A 25,183-nucleotide genomic window follows, 5' to 3' on the forward strand; every position below is an offset into this window, starting at 1 on the left:
ACTTGAAATGTCAGGTATTATAAAATGAGAAATAGAGTTCTGATTTTTCTTTCATAAAAGTAAACTATAACAGGTTTTAATTGAAAAACAAACCAGAACTCTGCACATAGGTAACATAACACAGATTTTACAGCACAGAACACCAAACAAGAATGAGTTATGCAATGGTAATATCATCATGAGAATAACTGGCTTGGGACTTCAGCAAGAGCTCCTAGGTCATAAATGTTTTTATAAAAGCTTGTAATGTCAATAAGGATCAAAAATAAAAATAAAATACAAATTAAAGTTTTTTTTTTTAAAGAAGGGATTAGGGGAAGAGGGAACAAAAAGCTGCATGCATAAGTCTACTATAGACATGACATTCAGCAGCATAAAAATAATACCCTCCAAAGAGTTCCCCAAAGGGGGTAAAAACCTATTTTTCACTGCTTAGCATGGGAAAGATTAAGAGAGTGGAACAAATTCACATGGTAACTATAACATCTCTCAAATATGAGCGAGAAGCATATTTAATCTGATGCTATATATTAAGTAAATACTGAGATCTGTGTGTGGTGGAGCATGTCTATAATCCCAAGTACTTGGGAGGCTGAGACACAAAGATTGCAGGTTCATGGCCAGCCTCAGCAAACTTGTGAGGCCCTCCAAAATTTACTGAAACCCTGTTTCAAAATAAAAAATAAAATAGAGCTGAGGGTGTGGCTCACAGGTAGAATATCCCTGGGTTCAAGCCCTAGTAAAACACACACACACACACACACACACACACACACACACACACACACACCCCCCAAAAAATACAAAGTAAGACAAAATACAAAGACTAAATTATGAATCTTAACCCTAACTGGAAAAAAAACCCCAGATTTGTTTTAAAGCCAAGTAGGTATGATTCGGATAATTATTATATGACATAATTTACAGAAAAAAAGGCCAAGGAAAGAATCTTCATATTGTTCAGTACTTGGGCTTGATAAGATATCCTAGGAAAAACAGTAAGATTCAACGAATTTGTCACACAAACAAAAAGTCCCCTTCTGGTTTCAAATGAATTTAAACAATCTTCCTTGGCTAATTTTTCTCCTGTGTCAAACAAACCTTCTATCATACAGGACCAGTTTAAATCCCTCCTCCCCTTCAAACACTAGATATGAGCATCGGGAGCATTCTACAATGCAAAGTGCCTTAAGAAAGAGGGTTCTGTAGTGCCAGTGATACAACTGCTCTGAGGAGGCTGGGACACTATCAACACTGATGAGAGCCAGTCAGGCGATGGTGGTCTGCTTCTCCTCGGGTGTTTCCTCCAGCAACTGCATGATCAGTTCATGGAGGGGTTTGCAGATCTTTGCGTAGCCCCCTCCCGTAAGATGCAGAAAATCAAACATGTCATGGCAGGAGATGGCACCATCTGAGTGCACGAAGCCCCCATCTGTATCCAGGAGCTGCACATTGGCAAGCTTCGGCAGGGAAATCTTAAGAAGTTGGTTCACCTTGGCATTCTTTTGCCGCAAAGGGTTGGGCTTCTCACCACGAGGTAATAAACCCTGGGCAGAGCAGAGAACAACATTAAATTTGAAAATTCACTTATTTTTCTCTACCAATTTATTTTTGATTTCACTTATTCCTGGAATACCTATGCCATTTAGCTTTATTTATTTATTTGTTTATTTATTTATTTATTTGTGGTACTGGGGTTCCTGGGAGCCCTTCTACCTCCGGGCTACACTCCCAGACCTATTTTTTTTTAAAATATATTTTTATTTGGAAACAGGGTCTCTTAAGCCAGTACGGCTGGCTTCAAACCTGCGCAATCCTCCTGTCTCCATCTCCCAAACGCGGGATTACAAGCTCAGGGATTATAAGCATGTGCCACCATGCCCGGCCATTTAGCACTTTTTAATTCCTTCCTTCCTTTCTTTCTTTTTTGGTGGTACTAGCAATTGAACACAGAAGCATTCTACCCCCGAGATACAACCCCATCCCTATTTATTTATTTTTATTATTATTTTTTTAAATTTGGAAACAGGGTCTTGCTAAGTTGCTGAGATTGACTTGGAACCTGCAATCCTCCTGTCTCAGCCTCCCATATACTAGGATTACAAGTGTGTACGACCATACCCAACTTGAACTAGATTAGTTTTAATGAAAGCTGACCAGTCCTTACTTTCTTCATGTGTTTCTCTCCCCCCTCCTGTTCCCTCCTGTTCCTTAACTGCTCCTGCTAATTTTCAGGCACTTGCCCTTGGCCCACTATCATTCGCACTTTGAATACTTTATCCCAAGAAAGGTCTCTTCCTAGAGTTTTAGCACGACATAGTGAACTTCCAGCTACAGAATCAAACTTGAATGTACCTAAGGCACTCTGAATTTAATATATCCAAAAGCAATTCATTATTTTCCTGCTAAACTTTGCTCCCTTTACATTTTATCAACTAGCCATTCCAGTCTCTCATCCCACACACAACTACTTTATCATTTAATTACTAAGCTTTTACATCCTAAATATTTCTTTCTTTTTGTGTGTGTGGTACTGGGGATTGCACCCAGGTGCATTCTTCATTCTTCCTCCAAGCTACACCACCAGTCCTATTTTTTATTCCTTATTTTGAAACAGGGTCTCACTAAGTTGCAGAGGGCCTTACTAATTAGCTTAGGCTGGCTTCGAACCTGAGATCCTCTTGTCTCATCCTCCCAAGTACTCTTTTTTTTTTTTTTAAGCAGGTGTGGGGATGGAACCCAGAGGCATCTGACCGCCGAGCTATACCCTCTGCTCTCTTTTTTTTTTTAATTCTTTATTTTGAAACAGGGTCTCTCTAAGTTATGGAGTGCTTCACTAAGTAGCTGAGGCTGTCCGCAAACCATGATCCTCCTGTCTTAGCCTCCTGAATGCTGGGATTATAAGAGTGCGCCACCACGCGCGGCTCCAAGTACTCTTAAATATGTCTCTAATCTATTTTTACCTGATATAGCTCAGAAGTTTACCACCAGTCACCTTAATTAATATAAAAATTAAATGTCTTGACTGGTCTTCCTAGCTCCAAGGTTGTTATTCTTTCTTTATTTTTTTTTTTACGGTACTGGGGATGGAACCAGGGGCATTCTATCTCTGAGCGATACCTCCAGTCCTATTTTTTAATCTTTATTTTGAAACAGGGTCTCACTGAGTTGCAAAGGGACTAAGTGGCTGAGGCTGGCTTTGAACCTGCGCAATCCTCCTGTCTCAGCCTCCCAAATGCTGGGATTATAAGCTTGCGCCACCATGCCTGGCTTCTAAGGTTGTTCTTTTAATCCCTTCTCCATATAGCTATCAGAATAATCTTGTTCAAAGACATACCTATCTTTTAATGCCACATGAAATCTACACTATAAGATGTCACAGGAATGAGAATTGGAATCATATAGTATCTGAAAGGATAAAACAATGTGTCTTAAGTTCATCTTTAACTTGTATTTTGCTAATCTAATTTTCAGATAAATCATGTTTGTCTTCCTATTATAGTAAAGAAAATCCTACTCTTATTTAGAGCAAGGTTTTATCATCCCAACTTGTAGTCTTTACAGGTATTTGACCCTATTATAAAAATATTATCAGATATCCTCAACATGTCCAAAGTACATATATGGTTGTGCCTAATTTCTTCAGCAAAGTTAGGGCCTTGATTATAAATTTATTATATGAGCCAGGCGTGGTGGCGCACACTTGTAACCCCAGCATTTGGTGGGAGGTTGAGACAGGATCGCGGTTTGCAGACAGCCTCAGCTAGTTAGTGAGGCCCTCTGCAACTTAGTGAGACCCTGTTTCAAAATAAAGAATAAAAAATAGGGCAGGGAGTATAGGTCGGAGGTCGAATGCACCTGGGTTCCATCCCCAGACCCGAAAAAAAATAAATTTATTATATGATTGTATAGGTCCAAAAGAGCTAAAGAGAATTATGAGACTGTATACTGTCTATCCCCTTCTATCCTTGTTAAACTCCTCAAAAATTTCACAATGAAGTCAATTCTAACCCCTAGAATTTTTTTTTTTAATTTTATTTTATTGGTGCACTGTATTCATACATCATAGTGGGATACAAACTTTTGTAGACATACATGCACACATCGCCCAGTCAGTCCCCACCCGATCCCCATCCCATTCTCTCCCCATCCCTCCCTCCCATGCTTGGCTTAGTGGTTGACATCTAGTATTATAGCAATTTATCCAAAATTAAAAATGATAATCTCACATAACAGTTTCATTTGTCTGATACCAAGCTTTTGATGTCTTAAAGATAACATTTCAATATTTCTTTTTGCTTTCTTTCTTACCAGAGAATATTTTTTTCTTTTTATTAGGTGAAACTATCATATATTTATTTTTCAGAAAAAAATCTATCCTGATATGGAATATGGACTCTAGATACCCAAAACAATCTCGAAGCAAAAACAAAGCTAGAAGATGTATATTTTCTGATTTCAAACCATATAAAGCTACAATAATTGAAACAGTGTAGTACTGTTCTAAAGGCAGATATATAGACCATTGGAGTTAAAATTGGACCCTTACCTAATCCCACATACAAGTATTAACTCAAACTAGATAAAAGACCTAAATATAAATCTTAAGACTATAAACTTTTAGGAGAAAATCTGGGTCATAAAACCTCACAACATTGAAATTGGCAGTGATTTCTTGGATATGATTTCAATGGCACAGGCAACAGAAGAATATACAAACTCCCTAAAAAATAAAAGAAAATATTGTATATCCAAAGACAATGTAAACAGAGTTAAAAGTTACTAATAGAATTGGATAAAATATTTCCAAATGCTATATCTGAAGGTATATTAATATTCCAACTAGAAATCCTAAAAATTAACAACAATAAAGGCAAACAATACAATTTAGAGATAGGTAAAAGACTAACATAAATAATGAATCTCCACAGATAACCAATCTTAGTTGTCTGTTGGATGGAAACTCTTGTTTCTCTGGTTCTGGTGAGTGTTACCTATTTCTTCTTTGTAGTTAATCTCTTTGAGTATTTTCTCTAGCGCTGGTTTTGAAGACATAAATTCCTTCAGTTTCTGTTTGTCATGGAAGCTTCTTATTTCTCCATCTAATTTGATAGAAAGTTTTGCTGGATAGGAAATTTTTGGCTGGAAGTTGTTTTCTTTCAGAGTTTGGAATATGTTACTCCAAGCCCTTCTGGCTCTCATGACTTGGTTTGGGAAGTCTGGAGTGATTCTAATTGGTTTGCCTCTGAATGTCACTTGGCCCTTTGTTTTTGTTGCCTTTAAGATTCTCTGCTTGGCTTCCACATTGGTCATTTTGACAATTATATGGCGTGGGGATCCTCTTCTCGGATCCTGTCTAAAGGGAGTTCTATAAGTTTCCTGGATCTGTGTATCAACCTCTTGCTCTATATTTGGAAAATTTTCTGCTATTACTTCCTTGAAGAGATTGTTGATCCCTTTGGTATCACTTTCTTTTCCCTCCTCTATTCCAATTATTCTTAGGTTAGCTCTCTTAAGATGGGCCCATATTTCTTCAATGTCAGATTCCTGCTGTTGGATATCTTTTTCTAGATTAGAAACTATGCATTCATTTTTGGATTGCTCATCTTCTAAGAACAAGATTCTGTTCTCCATGTGGTCTAATCGGTTGTTTGTGCTTTGAATTGAGGCCTTTACTTCATTAATTGCATCCTTTATCTCTTTTTGGCTCTCTCTGAGTTCTTTTCGAAGCACCTCTATTATTTCTACAGTTATTTTCCTGATTTGATCTTCTAGAAATCTCTGATTTTCTGTTTTATCAGGTTCTGATGTTGTGGGGTTGTGCACATTCATTACTTCAGTGTTATTCCTCTTTCCCATGATTTCGGAGGTTTGTGCCTTCTCTGGGTTCTTCCCTTGGGTCACTATGGCTTCACTTAAGGTGCTCTGGATCTCGAGTCTGTATTATCTCAGACCCTACTACTCCTTTACTGGGTTGTATCACAGAGTCTCCGACCCAGGGAGTCGATAGAGGCTGCTTTAAACTATGGGGGGTGCCAGGTTGCACGCCCTCCTATGGTGTGATATCTCTGCCACCACCACCACTCCCTCACTGGGTCAAGTCCCAGGAGGCACAATACTGGGATTTCTCCTCTGTGGCCCGCAATTTGACTCACTGTTCTTGAGTACGTAGATGTAGCTGTACTGGACTCGGTGAATTCACTGCTGCTGCCGCCGCCGGTGGCAATATGGCGCCTCTGCCACGCCCTCGGCCATGAGGCTGGCGTATTTTTTCTTCTCTGGTTTTGATTTCCACTCTGAATCCCTGCAGCGTGTGCTGAGCTCAGCCACTGGGAGCTTTAAATGCTGTCTGCGCCGAAAGATCCCGCCTGGCTGTTCCGAATCAGCTCACCTCGGCTTACTGTAGCCGTCCGCTGAGTTCGCCGCTGCCGCCGGCAGTATGGCGCTGCTGCCGCGTCCTCGGGCGCGTGTGTCTCCTCTGTGGCCCTGAGCTCTGTTCTCAGTCCGCTTTCTCTCTGGAGCCTGGTGGTTTTTTTGTTTTTCTGGTGATGGTGTTTTCTGGCTATGAAAGGCGCTCTTTTTGTGGTAATGGAGATTGGTTGTTAGCGGGACTCTTAAGCCCCGCTTTTCTCGGTCGCCATCTTCCCGGAAGTCCCTAACCCCTAGAATTTGTTTTACTGTTAAAAGCATAAGGATCTGAGCCAGGTACGGTTACGTATACCTTTAATTCCAAAACTTGGGAGGCTGAGACAGGAGGATTAAAGGTTCAAAGCCAGCTAAAGAAACTAAGTGAAACCCTCAGCAACTTAGTAAAACTGTTTAAAAATATACAGGGCTGGCTGGGGGATATAGCTCAGAGGTAGAATACTCCTGGGTTCAATCCCCAGAAAATTATATATATATAAATTTAACCTAATAGTTAACATAGCTTTCAATGACATATCAAAGACTGGGCAAGATATAAAGAGTAACCAGGAAAGACGACCAGTGAACAACAAACACATGCTTTGTTCTGACTTTAAAATTCCATAGCAAACCAGACGGGGTGGTGCATGCCTGTAATCCCAATACCTAGGAGGGCTAAAAAAAGGAGGATAGCAGTTTCGAGGATAGCCTCAGCAATGCAGTGAAACTCACAGCAACCTGGTGAGACTACTTTGTTTCAAAACAAAAATTTTCAAGGGCTAGGGTGTATATCTGGGAGGTAAATGCCCCTGGGTTCAATCCCCAGAAAAGACTAACAAGGATTAAAAAAATTATGTATTTGTACAGCATTTTTCCTTACTGACTATCAATGGTAATCTGTTTTTTCCCTTCGACTTTTCATTAAGTGATAAAATATGTTAAAAGACTAAGAAAATTATATTCCTAATCTCTTTACTTTTCTTTTTTTTGCAATACTGGGGAACCTAGGAGCATTCTACCTCCAAGCTATACCCCTAGATCTATTTTTAATTCTTTATTTTGAAACAGGGTCTCACTGAGTTGCAAAGGGCCTAACTAGCTAAGGCTGTCCGTGAACTGAGATCCTCCTGTCTCAGCCTTCCAAATGCTGGAATTACAAGTGTGTGCCACCATGCTTGGCTTACCTTTTTTTTAATCTTTTATGTTTAATTGTTTCCTTTTAGTCCTTTTCCAATTACAGTTTTAAGTAATTCAAGCTGGACGTAGTGGTGCATGCCTGTAATCCCCACACTTGGGAGGCCAAAACAGGAGTATCCCACAGGTTTGAAGCCAGCCTCAGCTACTTAGTGAGACTTTCAGCAACTCACTGAGACCCTGTTTCCAAATAAAGTATAAAATAGGTCTGGGAGTATAGCCCAGAAGTAGAAAGACTCTGGGTTCCACCCCCAGTACCACACCCCCCCCCAAAAAAATCTAAACATAATATACATATTGTTCACTATTCCAAATTTTCACTTAAATATAAAATAAAGTCTGTTTTCACATCATCTTTTTTTGTGTGTGTGTGGGTGTGGGGGTGGAACCCAAGCATTCAACCTCTGAACAACATGAACAACCACCTGCACTATTTTTTAATTCTTTATTTTGAAATAGGGCCTAAGTAGCCGAGGCTGTCTGTGAACAGCAATCCCCTGGTCTCAGCCTCCCGAATGCTGGGATTACAAGTGTGCACCACCACGCCAGGCTTCACATCATCTTTGTAATGGCATTTTTTTTTGTTTTTTGAGTGCTGGGATCAAATCCAGGATGCTTTACCACTAAGCTACATCCCTAATCCTTTTTATTTTTTGAGACATGGTCTCAATAAGTTGTCCAGGTTGGCCTTGAAATTGCTAGCTTCTCTTGTTTCAGCCTCTTGAGTCAGTGGGGGATTATAGACACGTGCCACTACACTTAACTTAAATGTAATATAATTAATGCTAATATATTCAATGAGTTAATGTAATAACTCCCTTATACTATCAGCTACTTAGATTATTTCTAATACTTAGAACTACGTGACCATATTTAACACCTCTGTATATCAAAACTTAAAAGTCTGTGTGAAAGAATATTTTTGAAGAATTTATCCAGCAACATTCATACATAAATATTTCCTAAGCAATTATTATACACTAGTCACTGTACTTCAAAGGTGGATTCTTAACCACAATATAATCCTTTCTGGAGTAATAGTATATAAATAGAATAAGACTGGGTCCACAGCACCTATAAAATAAACCCAAACTCTACACAGCATACAGATTCCTACATGACTCGGCTGTGGTCTCTTTCTTCCTATTATGGCCTCAAACTTTATGCATCCTCCAGGGCTCACCCAAAAAAAAACATACATGTTAAGTATTTGATCATTTTCTTCTTTTATTTGGCTCCATTCCATATGTTCTTTCCTTTCTCCATTTGCTGGCAGACTGCTGAATTCTTTAAAACTAAACTCAAATGCCGATTTTTATATCTAAAACACATCCGGCTCTCCCATTAATCCCATTAGCATATAGTATAATTTTCTTTTTTTTGGTGGTGGTGGTACTGGGGATTGAATCCAGGGGGTATTGCACCTCCCAGTTATACCCCCAGCCATTTTTATTTACTTTTTATTACAAAAAAAATAGAAAAAGGCTACATATGTAAAGAATTTGCACACTTCTATACAAAAATAAGCATATAAAAGATTGTACTGTTGGTATGGGGAACGATAGGACCAGGAAAATGATGGGATACATCAGAGGACAGGGAAATAGAAATATACCATTCTACCTAAAGATTCTATCTATAAACCAACAAAGACTACATACCAATACAATGATTTTGGCCTGTGGCTGCCTTGTGTTAATGAGCTGTACAATGGCCTCTATCCCACCTGCTACTTCTTCTGCTGTATTTTCATGGTTGTTTGTTCCAACCCAGACAACAATGACCTGTAGGAGGGAATGACAAAAAGAGGGAAGGTAAATACCCAGGTATAGAGGAATGTCCCCTCCCTTTTATTTTGGTGGTACTAAGGATTGAACCCAAGGGCATTCTACCTCTGAGATACAACCCCAGCCCCATTTTATTCTTTACTTTGAAACAGGGTCTCAGTTTCTGAGGGCCTCACTAAACAGCTGAGGTTGGCTGTGAAACGGCCATCTTCCTGTCTCAGCCTCCCAAATACTGGGATTAAAAGCATGCACCATCAAGTCTGGTTTAGGAATGTCTGTCTGTCTGTCTGTCTGTCTATCTATCTATCTATCTATCTATCTATCTATCTTTTGTGGTACTGGGAATGGAACCCAGGGGCTTTCTACTCCCAGACCTAGTTTTTATATTTTATTTGGAAATAGGGTCTCACTAAGTTGCTGAGAGCCTCACTAAGTAGCTAAGGCTGGCTTTGAACCTGTGCGATCCTCCTGTCTCAGCCTCCCAAGTGCTGGTATTAGAAGCGTGCGGCACCACACCCGGCTAGGAATGTCTATTTAGATAAAGTTGCAGAGGGCCTCACTAAGTAGCTGAGGTTGTCTGCAAACCTGTGATCCTCCTATCTCAGTCTCCCAAGTACTGGGATTACAAGAATGTGCCACCATGCTTGGCTATTCTTATTTTTGAAACAGGGTCTCACTAAGTTTTGCTGAGGGCCTCACTCAGTAGCTGAGGCTGGCTCAAAACCTGTGTGATCTTCCTGACTCAGCCTCCCAAGTACTGGGACTAGAAGTGTGTGCCAGCTGGGCGTGGTGACGCATGCTTGTAATCCCAGTGCTTGGGAGGCTGAGTCAGGAGGATCGCAGTTTGAAGCCAGCCTCAGCTGAGTGAGGCTCTCAGCAATTTAGTGAGACCCTGTTTCCAAATAAAAATTATAAAATAAGTCTGGAAGTATAGCCCAGAGATAGAAAAGCCCCTGGCTTCCACCCTCAGTACCACAAAGAAAAAACAAAACAAACAAAACAAAACAAAAAAGCAAAGAAGGAAGCCACAAACCAGGAGTGGTGGCACAGCACTTGTAATTCCAGTATTTGAAAGGCTTAGACAATATGACTGTAGGCAAATTAGTGAGGCTTTTAGCAACCTAGTGAGACCCTATTTCCAATTAGGGGGGGGAAAAATCAGTCTGGGGATGTAGGGAAAAAAAAAAAAAAGAAAGAAAGAAGGAAGACAGGAGTGGTGGCACATACCTGTAATACCAGTACTTGGGAAGCTGAGACAGGAGGATCACAGGTTTGCAGCCAGCCTCAGCAACTTAGCGAGGACCTGTAAAATAAAATAGGGATGGGTGTGTAGCCCAGAGGTAAAATGTTCCTGGTTACAACCCCTAGTACCACAAAAAAGAGAAAAAATATCAAAGAAGGAAAGCTGGGCATGGTGGGAGGCCAAGTTAGTAGGAGTGTGAATCTGAGATGAGCCTGAACAACACAGTAAGACACTGTCTCACACAAAATAAAAAGAGCCTTGGTTCAATCTCAAGTACGTTTAAAAAAAATTAAAGGAAAGATGAATTTCTGGGCAAGCTACTTTACAACACTGATTATGTGTCATATCATGCATCAGGATAAATACCAGACAGATTAATTTTTTTTTTTTTGTGGTACTAGGGATGGAACTCAGGAGCCTTCTACCTCCAAGCTACACCCCAGCCCTATTTTTTATTCTTTATTATGAAACAGGGTCTCACTGAGTTGCAAAGGGCCTAAGTAGGAGCTGAGGCTGTCCTTGAACTACGGTCCTCCCGTCTCAACCTCCCAAATGCTGGGATTACAAGCATGCGCCACCATGCCCAGCTGACAGATTAATAATATTGAAGGGCAAAACTTTACTAGAAAGAAACATGAGAGAATGTTATCATAATAGAACTGGATGTTAATCTCCCCAAATCCAGAAACTACAAAAAATACTAATAACCTCAACATAATAAAAGTGATATATTCTACATGTGAATATATGTATGTTAAATTCTAAGCAGGGCATGGTGGCACATGCTTGTAATCCCAGTACTTGGGAGGCTGCTGACAGGAGGATTATAGGTTCCAAGGCCAGCCTCAGTTCTGTAGTGGGGCCTTCACTTAGTGAAACCCTGTTTCAAAATAAAGAATAAAAAATAAGGATGAGGGTGTAGCTCAGAGATAGAATGCCTCAGTGTTCAATCCCCAGTACAATAAAATTAGTTAATTAATTAATTAATTAATTAATCTAGCTGGGTGCAATAGCTCATACTTATAATTTCAGGCTAAAGTCTAAAGACTGAAAGTTGGAGGCCAGTTTGGGTAACTTATTGAGACTCCATCTCAAAGTAAAAAAGATGAAAAGATCTGGGGATGTAGCTCAGAGGCAGAATGCCCCTAGGTTCAATTCCCAGTACCGGGGGAAAAAAAATCACCTTACAAGGGGGTTGTAACTCAAATTATGTAACTAATGGATTATGACCCCAAAATACAACTCTGTACTCATAAAAATGAGTTTTTCTATTAGAAAGGCAAAAAATAAAATATTTTTGCTGGGTGTGGTGGCACACACTTGTAATCTCAGCATTTGGAGGCTGAGACAGGAGGATCCCCGTTTGTGGCTAGCCTCAGCTACTACTTAGTGAGGACCTTTACAACTCAGTGAGACCCTGTTTCAAAATAAAGAATAAAAAAATAGGGCTGGGGGTGTAGTTTGGAGGTAGAATGTCCCTGGATTCGATCTCCAGTACAGGAAACAAACAAACAAACAAAACAACAAAAAACACAATGAAAACAACTTTAATCAGCAGCTCAGCTTTAATTTTTCTTTTTTGCTGTGTGCCAACTCAGGATGTTTATAAGGTTAGGTAAAGTAGAAGAAGAGATGTTCATTTGGTTACATCAGCTCAAACTTGGAGGCCTGGGTTATCAATCTGCTTATACAGTTCAGCAGATCCAAATGATTTCCCTAAGTGAATCATGGCTCTGCTCCCATGGTCCACTCTGAGCAGTGCCTCTCACACTGCCCTAAGTCCATGCATTCCACAGACTAACAGGCAGCAAAAGTCCAAGATCTTTTCCTACAACTGAAGATGTTTTAGTACAATCCTAGACAATAACAACATTATTGCTTGTTTTTTTAATACTACAATTTTAGGCAGTTTAACAATTTAATTTGAAAAACACTCAGAGGAGTGAGGTTATTTTTTAAAAAGTAAGTTTCACCTACCTTAGGTTTAATGTTTTCAAGTTCTCCATTCTTTAGTCTCCACAAAACATGTCTTGTTGTATCTCCTCCAATTCCAAAATTAAGTGCATGAAGTGGGGAAAAAAGCTCTCGCCATATCTAAAGAGAAAAACTTGATTCAGTTATGCTGAAAATCAGTGGGAAATGAAACCTTTCAAATTAACTATGTTGATGAAGCATCTGAGTAACAATTCTATTTTCTCTACTCAACACTGTTTAAATGTTTTTTTGAGGACGGCGGCATATTGGCGTACACTTGTAATCCCATTACTTGGGAGGCTGAGATGGGAGGATTGTGGTTTGTGGCCAGCCTCAGCTATTTAGTGAGGTAGAATGCCCCTGGGTTCAATCCTCAACAAAAAGAAAGCATTTGGGAGGCTGAGACAGGAGGATTGTGGTTCAAGGACAGCTTCAGCTACTTAGTGAGGCCCTTTGCAACTCAGTGAGACTCTGTTTCAAAAATAAAGAATAAAAAATAGGGCTAGAGGCAGAGCTTGAAGGTAGAACGTCCCTGGGTTCCATCCCCAGCACCACAAAAAAAAAAAAAAAAAAGGTTTTTGAACATGCCCTAAAGCTGTAACTCACTTCTTATTGACACATTAGATCTCAGCTCAGCTCAGCTCAAGAACTGAGTCACAATTCAGTCTATTAAGAGATAACAACAAGCTGGGCGTGGTGGTGCACACTTGTAATCCCAGTACTTGGGAGGCTGAGAAAGGAGGATCACGGGTTCAAAGTCAGCCTCAGTCACTTAGTGAGGCCCTCCAAAACTTACTGAGATCCTGTTTCCAAATAAGAAATAAAATTGGGCTGGGGTATAACTTGGAGGTAGAATACCTCTTAGTTCAATCCCCAGTACCAGGAGAGAGAGAGAGAAGAGAGAGGAGAGAGGAGAGAGGAGAGAGGAGAGAGGACACACCAACAAGCTGAGGATGGTGACGTATGCCTATAATCCCAGGACTTGAAGACAGGAAGATTACAGGTTTAAGGCCAACCTTAGCAACTTAGAAAACCCTGTTTCAAAATAAAACAAAAAGAGAGAAAGAAACACCAACAATTGGGCTGGGGATGTGGCTCAGCAGTATGGCATTTGTCCAGCATGTTTGAGGCCCTGGGTTCAAACTCTAGCACTGCAGGAGAGAAAAGAAAAAAAAAAAAAAAAAAAAAAAAAAGTGAAAAATACCAGGATTTTTTCCCCCCCACGTACCCACGCCTGACTGGCTTGTTTTATTGAAGTAGGAGTTGTGGAGATAACGTGAAGACAGCTGGGACCCCGGGGTGGGAAGAATGCCCTCCCCTCCCCATTTATGGCCACTGTCCCAAATAAAAAATAACCAACTATGGGGAAGCAGCCAAGACAGTGACTGGGGGCAGAGGAAGGGCAGCAGGGGAGACCATGTGTGTACTGAGCCCTGGGCGGCACTGTATGAGTCTGTCTTCCATTTGGGCATGTATAAATATAAAGATGAGCTGTTCTCTCCCTCTGCACCATGCTGCTCGCTATCGTCCCAGCCTGTCTTTCACGCGAGGGTGAAGGGAAGAGGGGGTGAGCAAGTCATCACCAAGTTGCGATCAGACCCATGTCCATCAGCTTTTGGATCTTCTGCACTATAACAGGATTCTTCAAGTGTTCGCTGAGTGCCTGGGGGTCCTTCTGCATCTGCTCCAAGATGAGGCGCATGGCTGGGTCACTCATGATCTGTTGCACCTCGGGGTCGGCCATGACCCGTCATCTCACATCCTTGGGGCTTTCATGCCGGTTTTATTGCGCCATCACACAGTGCTGGTAACCATCTGCTGCCTCCTTGCAGCTGGAGTCCAGGTCTAATACCTTTTGGTACACATCCATGGCTTTTGTGTAGTCCTTCATGGCTTTCACAGCTGCCTTCGGTGTGTAACCCTTGATGAAGGCTGGCTCCAGCTGGATACGCTCCTCACAGTCCTTGAGCGCCAGCTGGAACTCCAGGAGCTTGGTGTAGCAGGCAGCTTGATTGCTGCACAGTTTGGCATCTTGTGGGTTCCGCTTAATGGCTTCTGTATAGTGTTTCATGGTCTGGGGTAGTCCCCTTTCTGAAAACACTTGTTGCCCTTGTTCTTCTCCACCAACGCCAGGTCAGGGTTGATATAGGCCAGCGCTCTTTCTCCTTCAGGATTTTCTCTGTCTTCTGGCATTTCTTGGGAACATCTAGGGTTTGGTGCTCTGCCAGAGATGGCATCCTTGTACTTTACTTCTTTGAAGTAGGAGTTGCCAATTCGTGCATAAGCTTTGGCGATCTGTCTTCTCAGTTCTCTCTTCCCACTTTAATGGCCTTCTCACAAAGCTCCGGCATTTATTGTAGTCGCCCCTTTCGAAGTATACCGCTGCTTGATTGGTAATGTAAGTTATGTTGGTGGGGTCCAGCTCCTTGGCTTTGTCATAATGCTTCAGGGCTGTGTCAAAGTCTTTCTTCTTGTAGGCATCATTCTCTAACTCTTTTTCCTTTCAGTGCCTGCTTCTTCTTCTCTGGAAGATCTTCTTCCATGGGCTCTGGTTTGGTCCCCTTTTTGGGAGGCGGCGGCAGCGGCGGTGGGGGTCGCAGCCCCTTCCTCCTCATCTATGCTGCCCAGATCAATCCTGATGAGGACACTGAGAGTGGTTATGATCTGGGGATCTTGTAGTTTTGTGGCCAGGTCTGATGGCTTGTTTCGCAGCTGCTCTATGAGTTCCCGGTAGATAGGATAACTGAGCAGTGCTCTTGTCCTGGGATCTCTCTCCAACTTCTGATATAGATTAGGCATGTTGAAAGGGTTCATGAATTTCCTCTCTGCCAACCAAATCTCCATATTCTGTAAACCTTCTTTGAGTTGAGGGTTATTCACTTCATGTTTTAAACCTTCATAGGTTCGCCTGGCTTCTTCAAATTGGTTTAAGAACCCAAGAGCTGCTGCTTTTTGTGAATAGCCCTTGCCCCAGTCGGGCTTCAGGTCAATCGTTCTGCAGCAATCCTCGTAAGCCCTCTGGTAGTCTTCTTTCTTAGCATAGGCTGCAGAGTGATTGCTGTAGAGCACATGGTTTTGTGGATCTAACTTAATTGCTTCAGAGTAGCACTGTAAAGCATCATCAATGTTCCTGGAACTCAGAGCCTTATTGCCTTTCTCCTTTAGCTCATTCACCTGCTCCATGGCTTGGCCCGGAACCCCGTTGAATCGAATCGGTCGGCTCCGCATTCCCAACCACACGCCAAAATACCAGGATTTTAAATGAAGTTGCTGACCCAAAAAACTCTTCTTTCCACTTATTCTTTTTTTTTTTTTTTGCAGTACTAGGAATCGAACCCAAGGGGCACCCTACCTGAGCTACATCCCCAGCCTGATTTTTTATTCTTTAGAAAAAGGGTCTCACTAAATTGCGAAGGGCATCACCAAGTAGATGAGGCTGGCCGTTAACCTGTGATTTTTGTCTCAGACTCCCAAATACTGGGATTACAAGCATGTGCCACCACTCCCAGCTTATTCAACTATTTTTAAAAATATAGTGAAGTAGAAGCCGGGAGTGGTGGTACATGCTTGTAATCCCAGCATTTGGGAAGCTGAGACAGAGGATTGCAATTCGAGGAGAGCCACTACTGGTTTCGAACCTGTGCCATCCTCCTGTCTCAGCCTCCCAAGCAGTGAGATTACAAGCGTGTACCACCACACCTGGCAGTATTAGTCTTTTAAATACTTTGAATCTACCCACATTGGTGAAGGGACCATGACACCCCCAGATCCCACAGATTTAAATAAAAAATAAATAAAATAGAAAAATTGTAAAATACAAAGAGAGCCATCACTAAAACAAATATAAGTGAGCCAATATATATAAGAATTCAAATAACATCACTCTTCTTGGAAGCCAGAACAAATATTAGAGTTCAATTACAAACAATGCTAAATTATTTTTCCTTGTGTCCTCATGCATGGTGGCACAAAGAAGCCCATTAGGTGAGTCTCACACTCCTTGTACTTTTTTTTTTTTTTGCAGTACTGGGGATGGAACCCAGGGGCATTCTACCTCCAAGCTACACCTTCAGCTCTATTTTTTCTTTATTTTGAAACAGAGTCTCACTGAATTGCAAAGGGCCTCACTAAGTAGCTGAGGTTTTCCTTGAACCACGATCCTCCTGTCTCAGCCTCCCAAATGTTGGGATTTTAAGTGTGTGCCACCACACCTGGCTATCACATTCCTTGTACTTTGAACTAGTTTCTCCAAAAGATCTGAGTAAGTCTATAGGGTCAAGCCAGGTGCAGTGGTGCTAGCTTGTAACCCCAGCATTTGGGAGGTTGAGTCATGAGGACTGCAGTTAGAGAACAGCCTCAGCTACTTAGTGAGGCCCTCTGCAACTCAGTGTAGAATACCCCTGGGGTTCAATCCCCAGTACCACATAGGAAAAAAAAAAAAAAAGAAAAAAGAAAAAGTCTATAGGGTTAGCTCAGAATCAAAGTCTGTTGGTAATAAACATTGTTAGCCAACTTCTAGCTTTACCTCATATTGTTGCATTAACTGTACCATGGAGTCTCCCACAAACAGTACATCAGGTTCTTTGTCTTTACAGTCCAGGACAAATCTGTTGTGCTGGTGTGAACAAGAGAGGAAAATTAGGTCTGAAATTAACTAGAACTTTCTTTTACCCTTACCATATTGATCACTCTATTATGTTGAAGAAAACCAGGAATTCTACTCAAACCAGAATACTTTCTATTCATTTTCTAAACATATTTCATGTTTATCTTTTCCTCAAACTTTTTTTGGTACTGGGATTTAAAACCGGGGTAGGGGGTTCTACCTCCAAACTATACCCTTAAATTTTATTTTTTATTTTGAAACAGCTTTTCACTAAGTTTCCAAGATTGGCCTTGAACATGAGACCTTCCGTTTTCAGCTTCCTGAGCACTGGGATTATAGGTATATACCACCACACCCAGATCTCCATAAATGTTTAAGATATTTCCCATTTTTGCTCTATATCTCTATGTATTTGCAAAACTATTCAAAGTTAAATTGCATACATGATTCTTCACTTCTAAATTATTTCAGCATGCATCTATTAAAAGTAAAAGCACATAGCCCTGTTCAAAATAAAGAATAAAAAATAGGGTTGAATGCCGGGCGTGGTGGCGCACGCGTGTGATCCCCGCGCTTGGGGAGGCAGAGACAGGAGGATGGCGCTGGTTCTGAGCCAGCCTTGCTGGCTTAAGCGACCCTGTTTCCAAATCTAAAAAATATAAAATAGGTCTGGGAGTGTCGCCCAGAGGTAGAAGGGATTCCAGGAACCCCAGTACCACCACCACCACCAAAAAAAAAAAAAAAAAAAAAAAAAAAAAGGGTTGAGGGTGTAGTTCAGAGGTAGAATGCCCTTAGGTTCACTTCTCAGTACCAAAAAAAAGAGTAAAAGCGTTCTTCTGTAAAACCATAAAAGATTATCATAATAAAAAAATCTCTTAACACAAACATCCAGTCCATATTCAATCTTTCCAATTGCTCCAAGAGTTAAATTGAGCCCCCCTTTTTTGTAGTACCTGGAATTGAACCTAGAGTTACCGTGTCTGTGATATACAACTCCAGCGCTATTTTAATGAGACATGGTCTAAGTTGTGGAGGGCCTCATAAAATTGCTGAGGCTGCCTAGGAACCTGTAATTTCTTCTTTTTTTTTTGGTGGCTCTGGGGATGGGACTCAGGGGTATTCTACCTCTGAGCTACACCCCCAGACCTAATTTTTATTCTTTATTTTGAAACAGGGTCTCACTAGGTTGTGGATGGCCTCACTAAGTAACTGAAGCTAACCACAAACCGCGATCCTCCGGTCTCAGCCTCCCGAATGCTGGGATTACAAGCATGTGCCACCACACCTGGCTCGCAATCCTCTTGTCTCAGCCTCATAAGCACTGGGATTAAAGGCATGCACTACCATGCTTGGCCCTATTTTATTATGTATTAATATATTAATTTTTGTGGTAATGGGAATGGAATCCAGGGCCTTCTACCTCCAGGCTATACCTGAGCTTTGTTTTTTTTACAGTACTGGGGATGGAACCTGGGGTGGGGGGCATTCTACCCCCTTCCCTCCCTCCCTCCCTCCCTCCCTCCCTTTCTTCTTTTCTTATGTACTGGGGATGGAACCCAGGGGCCTTCTACCTCCAAGCTTTACCTCCAGACCTATTTTATATTTTATTTGGTGACAGGGTATCACTAATTTGCTGAGAGCCTCATTAAGCTGCTGAGGCTGGCTTTGAATCTGTGATCCTCCTGTCTCAGCCTCCCAAGTACCGGGATTATAAGCATGCGCCACCATACCCAGCTTATTCTTTATTTTGAAACAGTCTCACTGAGTTGCAAAAGGGCAACTTAGCAAGACCCTGTTTCAAAATAAAAAATAAGCTGGGCTTGGTGGCACATGCTTGTAATCTCCACACTTGGGAGGCTGAGACAGGAGGATTACACAGGTTCGAAGCCAGCCTCAGCCACTGAATGAGGCTCTCGGCAACTTAGTGAGACTGTTTCCAAATAAAGTACAAAATAGGTCTGGGAGTATTGCCCGGAGGTAAAAAAAAAAAAAAAAGTCCCTGGGTTCCACCCCCAATTAAAAAAAAAAAAAAAAAAGAATAAGCTAGGCATGGTGGCGCATGCTTGTAATCCCAGCATTTGGGAGGCAGAGACCGAAGGATGGTAGTTCGTGGACAGCCTCAGCTACAGAAAAAACTGTGAGCAAATAAGTTTTCTTTTCTCTAAGTTGTATTGTCAGTTCTTTGGATTATAACTGTGATAATGTTGACTAGGACAGACTCCAACACAAAGAGGAAAAGGATGCAAATTAATACATTTAATTGATTACATAAATAGAACTAAGGACAAATATTACATGACCATCTTAACAAATAGTGAAAATGCATTTGATAAAATCCAAAACACTTTCACTTTAACAATATTGTAGACAATTAGAACTTATGACAATATCACAAAGGCAACGCAAAATATCCCCAAAGCCAATACCACACTGAATGGGAAAAACTTTTTCCCCCCAGTACTGGGAATGGAACCCAGGGGCATTTCCGACTTACACCGCAGCCCTATTTTTATTCTTTGAGTTTCAAAGGGCCTCACTGAGTAGTTAAGGCTGTCTGCAAACCTGGATCCTCCTGTCTCAGCCTCCCAAATGCTGGGATTACAAGCGTGTGCCACCATGCCCAGCTAGGGAAAAACTTTTAAGAATTTCATTTGAAATCAGAATAAGGCTGGGAATGATAGCACATGCTTATAATCCCAATACTTGGGAGGCTGAACCTGGCAGATCATAGGTTCCTGGCCAGCTTCAGCTAGTGAGGTCCTTTGCAATATATTGAAACCCTGTTTAAAAATAAACAGGAGAATCATACAGGTTTGAAGCCAGCCTCAGCTACTTAGTGAGGTTCTCAGCAACTTAGTAAGATCCTGTTTCCAAATAAAATATAAAAATCGAGCTGGAGGCGTAGCATGCCCCTGGGTTCAATCCTCAGCACCCCCCCCCCCCAAATAGCTGAAGCAATTCTTAGCAATAAGAACCATGTAGGAGGGGATCGGAGCCTGCCTTGAGGCAAGGCCGGTGCTGGGGCCTCCGAGGCTGGGATTGGAGCCAGCCGAGGGGTTAGGCCGGTGTGGGGGCCAGCAAGGCCAGAATCTGGGCCTCCCATGAAGCAAGGCCGGTGCTGGAGCCAGAGATGTCAGGATCAGAGTCCTCCGGGTGGCCAGGCCACTACTGGGGCTGTCAAGAGTGGGATCAGAACTTGCAATGCGGCATGCACAAGAAATATCACAGAAAATAAAAACCAGATGCTTCCCCTAGTTAGCAATAACTAGGAGGAACGGGGTAACAGGAAGAGGTCAAGTTATAGAAAGGGCCCTATAGCGAAGCAATAAAGATGACCAATCAGAGGGGATGGGATGGGGGAGGATGGAACCTCTTTAAAGCTCAGGAGATACGTAAACAAATGTATCAAAGATAATCACCAATCAAGCATAGGATTGAGGGAGGGGAGGAAATGGGATGGGGATTGGATGAGGGCTAATTGGATGATGTGTGCTTGTATATCCTCTCAAGTCTTCTATTCCAATGTGATGTATGATTACAATGCACCAATAAAAAAAATAAATTTTATTAAAATTTTGTCAAAAATAAAAAAAGAACCATGTAGGAGACATCACAATACCTGCCTTCAAATTATACTAAAGAGCTATAGTAACACAGTCTGATATTGGCACAAAAAAAGAGAGACCAAAGGAAAAGAACAGAAGCTACAGAAACAAATCCAGATACTTACAAACTGAGTAGGGATTGAACATTCCATCTCTGAGCTACTCTCCCAGTCCTATTTTCATTCTTTATTTTGAAACAGGGTCTCACTAAGTTGCAAAATGCCTCAATAAGCAGTTGAGGCTGGTTGCAAACCTGCAATCCTTCCATCTCAGCCTTCCAAGTACTGGGATTACAAGTGTGCGCCACCACGCCTGGCTGCCAAGTGCATTTGATAAAAGTGCCAAAATCGTATGTTGGGGAATAAATAGCCTTTTCAACGAATGACGTTTGGAAAACTGGTTAACCATTTGTAAAAATGGAATTATCTCCTACCTCTCACCTCACACAAGAGTCAACTCAAGATGAATCAAAGAACTGGATATTAAACCAGAGACTTGAGCCGGGTGTGGTGGTGCACATTTGTAATCCCAGCATTTGGGAGGCTGAGACAGGAGGTTCAAGGACAGACAGTCTTAGCTACTTAGTGAGGCCCTTTGCAACTCAGTGAGACCCTGCTTCAAAGTAAAGAATAAAATATAGGACTGGGGGGTGTAGCTTGAAGGTAGAATGCCCCTGGGTTTCATTCCCAGTACAGAAAAAAAAAAAAAAAAAAAAAAACCCAACAAAAAACAACAACAACAAAACCAGAGATTTTAAAATTACTAGAGGAGGGTATAGGACCAACATTCCAACATTTAAGTACAGGTAGAAACTTTCTCAGTAAATCCCCAAAGCTCAGGAAATTAAAATAAAAAATAAGTAGAAAGGCATTAAAGTTAAGTTAAAGTTTCTATTCTACATAGAAAACCATCAGGAGTCTACAGAATGGGAAAAGATCTTTGCCAGCTACTACTCTGATAGAAGACTATGTCTAGAATGTAAAAAGAATTTAAGACTTAACATAAAAAAAAAACAAAAAAAAAAACCTAGCTGGGCACCAGCCTCAGCTACTTAGTGAGGCTCTCAGCAACTTAGTGAGACCATTTCCAAACATAATATATAAAATAGGACAGAGAGTGTAGCCCGGAGGTAGAAAGCCCCTGGGTTCCGTACCCAATACCACACACACACAAAAAAAAATAAAAATAAAAAAAGAAAGAAAGAATAAAAAATAGGACTGGGGTAGCATAGAGGTAGAATGCCCCTAGTTTCAAAAATAAAAAAACCGGGCATGGTGGTGCACGTTTGTAATCCCAGTGCTTGGAAGGCTGAGACAGGAGGATCGTAAAGGTTCAAAGCCAGCCTCAGATACTTAGTGAGGCTCTCAGCAACTTAGTGAGACCCTGTTTCCAAATAAAGTATAAAATAGGTCTGGGAGTAGAGTACAGCCCAGAGGTAGAAAAGCTCCTGGTTCCACAAAAACAAAAAACCTAACCAAGAAACCAGAAATTGAATAGATACCCCACAAAAGAAGATACAAATGACCAATAAATATACGAGAAAATGTTCAACATCATTAACAATCAGGGAGATGTAAATCAAAACTACACTGATTCCATCCAACCCAATTAGAATGGCAATCATCAAGAAATCAAGAGCTAGGAATGGTGGAGCAAGCTTATAATCCCATCATTTGGGAGAGTAAGAGAGAGGATGGCAGTTCTCCGCCAGCCTACTTAGTCCTCACTAAGCGCAACTCAGTGTGATTCTGTTTCAAAACAAAGAATAAAAACTAGGTCTGGGAGTGTAGGTTGGGGGTAGAATGCCCCTGGGTTCCATCCCCAGTACCACAACAAACAAAATAACAACAACAAAAAATCCTAAAAAAAAGTCAAACAACAATAAATGCTGGCAAGGATGTGGGGAAATAGGAACTCATATATACTGTTAATGGAATTGCAAATCTGTATGACTACTATGGAGATCAGGGTGAAGATTCCTCAGAAAACCAGGAATGGATCCACCATATGATCTAGCAATATCATTCCTGGATATCTTTCTAAAGGGACTAAAATCAGAATGTTTTAATACATACATATCCACGTTTATAGCAGCACAATTCACAGTAGCTGAATTACAGAAACCAACCTAGGTGTTTATCAACAGATAGACAAAAAACTATGGGATATATACACAATGGAATTATAGAAACCAATGTAGGTGTCTATCAACAGATCACAAAACTATGGGATATACACACAATGGAATTCTACTCAGCAATAAAGAATAAAATTAAAGCCAGGCACGGTAGTATACACTTGTAATTCCAGTACTTAGGAGGCTGAGACAGGAGGACAGCAGGTTCAAAGCCAGTCTCAGCAATGTAGCAAGGCTCTCAGAAACCTAGTGAGGAGCCAGGTATGGTGATGCATGCATGTAATCCCAGCATTTGGGCTGAGACAAGAGGATCACGGTTTGTAGACATCCTCGGCTACTTAGTAAGGCCCTTTGTAACTCAGTGAGACCCTGTTTCAAAAAATAGGGCTGGGTATAGCGCGAAGGTAGAATGCCCCTGGGTTCCATCTCCAGAACCGCAAAAAAAAAAAGGGGGGGGGTTGGGGATTTAGCTCAGAGATTGAGTGTCCCTGGATTCAATCCCCAGAACCACACACACACACACAAAGATCAAAATGTCACAGATGGATCTGGCTAACATTGACATTATCTGGTCACAGGAAGTGAAGGGTCTTATGTTTTCTCTCAAATGCAGAAGCTAGGGAGTAATCAGGATACAAGTGGGGCTTTAGATAATGGAGGAGAAAACCTAATGGAGCAATGCAGGGGGTCTAGGAGCAGGTGGTGGTGGTATGAAGGGGGAATTAATGAAGAAAACACTTCCACTGACATTATGTATACATGAGAAATTACCAATGCCAAACTCAGTATCATGTATGGGGAAGAGGAAGAAGGAAAGAGGGAGTCAGGGGACGTTCACAAAATGCTGTGTGCATGCATGACCCTATACTCTGAACTGTATTACAATGTGAAACTACAATGAATCAATAAAATCGTGTGTGTGTGTGTGTGTGTGTGTGTGTGTGTACACACACACAGTCGAGTAGTGCTTATCAGATGGTGGGGAGGGGAGGGATGGGTGGAGGTTGAAAGAGATTAACTGGTGCAAAGACAGCTATTTAGGAAGAATAAATTCTGAAACAGAGGGTGATTTTAAAAAAGAGGATTTTTAATGTCCTCATCAAAGATACATTAACTGGTACAAAGACACAGCTATATAGGAAGAATAAATTCTGAAACACAGAGGGTGATTTTAAAAAAGAGGATTTTTTTTTAATGTCCTCATCAAAGAAACATTAAATGTTTAAGATGTTCAATCCCCTAGTACTGGGGAAGGGGGAAGAATTAACAGAAGAATCACCAAGCTATTAAAACTTTCCTCAACTCCAATGACAAATTGGCGATCAGGGATAATACTGCTATCATTTGATTTTTTTACTTATAAATTTTCTTGACTATTTCAACTGTCTCCTTGTTGCGTTGATCAAAAGATCCTAGCCAGATGTGATGGTGCACTTGTAATTCCAGTACTTGGGAAGCTGAGACAGGAGGATGAAAGGTTCACAGCCAGCCTCGGAAAAATTAGTGAAGCTCTCTATAACTTAGTGAGACCCTGTTTCAAAATAAAAAAGGGCCGGGCGTGGTGGCGCACGCTTGTAACACCAGCACTTGGGAGGCTGAGACCGGAGGATTGCGGTTCACAGACAGCCTTAGGTACTTAGTGGGGCCCTCTGCAACTCAGTGAGACCTGGTTTCAAAATAAAGAATTAAAAAAATAGAGCAGGGAGTGTAGCTCGGAGGTTGAATGCCCCTGGGTTCTATTTCCAGACCCGCAAAAAAAAAAAAAAAAAAAAAAAAAAAAAAAAAAAAAAAAAGGACTGGGGGGTATATGCTCTTGGGTTTAAACCCCAGTAAAACACACACATACACACACTTCTAAAAAAAAAAATTGAGGAAATTTATCCTTTGTGAATATATATCTCCTTTTACCTGAGACATCCATCTGTCATCTCCTTGAATATCTTCTGCTGCATGTGGAATAGCTGCTGGGTTTGAGTCTCCTTGGCTCATTCTACACCTAAGAAAAAACATTCATGTCATGTCCATTTGTAAACAAGAATGTTTGTTATCACTTACTTAAATATCAGAAATCTTATTTTTTATTTTTTGTGTGGTACTGGGGATTGAAGTCAGGGGTATTCTATCTCTGAGCTATAACACCAGTCCTATTTTTTTTTTGTGTGTGTGTGGTACAGGGGATGGAATCCTGGGGCCTTCTACCTCTGGGCTACAACTCCAGACCTATTTTATATT

At 41.2% G+C, this 25,183-nt stretch overlaps 1 protein-coding gene and 1 pseudogene across 3 annotated transcripts; both read right to left on the reverse strand.

The window, feature by feature from the left end:
- Positions 1-1,268: 1,268 nt before the first annotated feature.
- Positions 1,269-24,949, reverse strand: PAFAH1B2 (platelet activating factor acetylhydrolase 1b catalytic subunit 2; the record flags this gene model as incomplete). 2 transcript variants are annotated; one of them, XM_080707609.1, is made up of 5 exons in its annotated part: positions 1,269-1,547; positions 9,261-9,383; positions 12,607-12,723; positions 17,129-17,218; positions 24,860-24,949. In XM_080707609.1, the coding sequence occupies 5 exons, from the start codon at positions 24,938-24,940 to the stop codon at positions 1,269-1,271; spliced, it is 690 nt and encodes a 229-aa protein (XP_080563735.1). The 2 variants fall into 2 exon arrangements, with proteins under 2 accessions (XP_080563735.1, XP_080563734.1); XM_080707608.1 differs by lacking the exon at positions 12,607-12,723 and having other exon boundaries at positions 24,860-24,940.
- On the reverse strand, positions 14,183-15,831 carry LOC308271798 (stress-induced-phosphoprotein 1-like; annotated as a pseudogene). The gene has a single exon. The product of its transcript is annotated as a stress-induced-phosphoprotein 1-like (transcript).
- Positions 24,950-25,183: the final 234 nt, after the last annotated feature.

Source organism: Muscardinus avellanarius (assembly GCF_963383645.1).
Source record: "Muscardinus avellanarius genome assembly, chromosome: 1".
Classification (NCBI taxonomy): Eukaryota; Metazoa; Chordata; class Mammalia; order Rodentia; family Gliridae; genus Muscardinus; species Muscardinus avellanarius.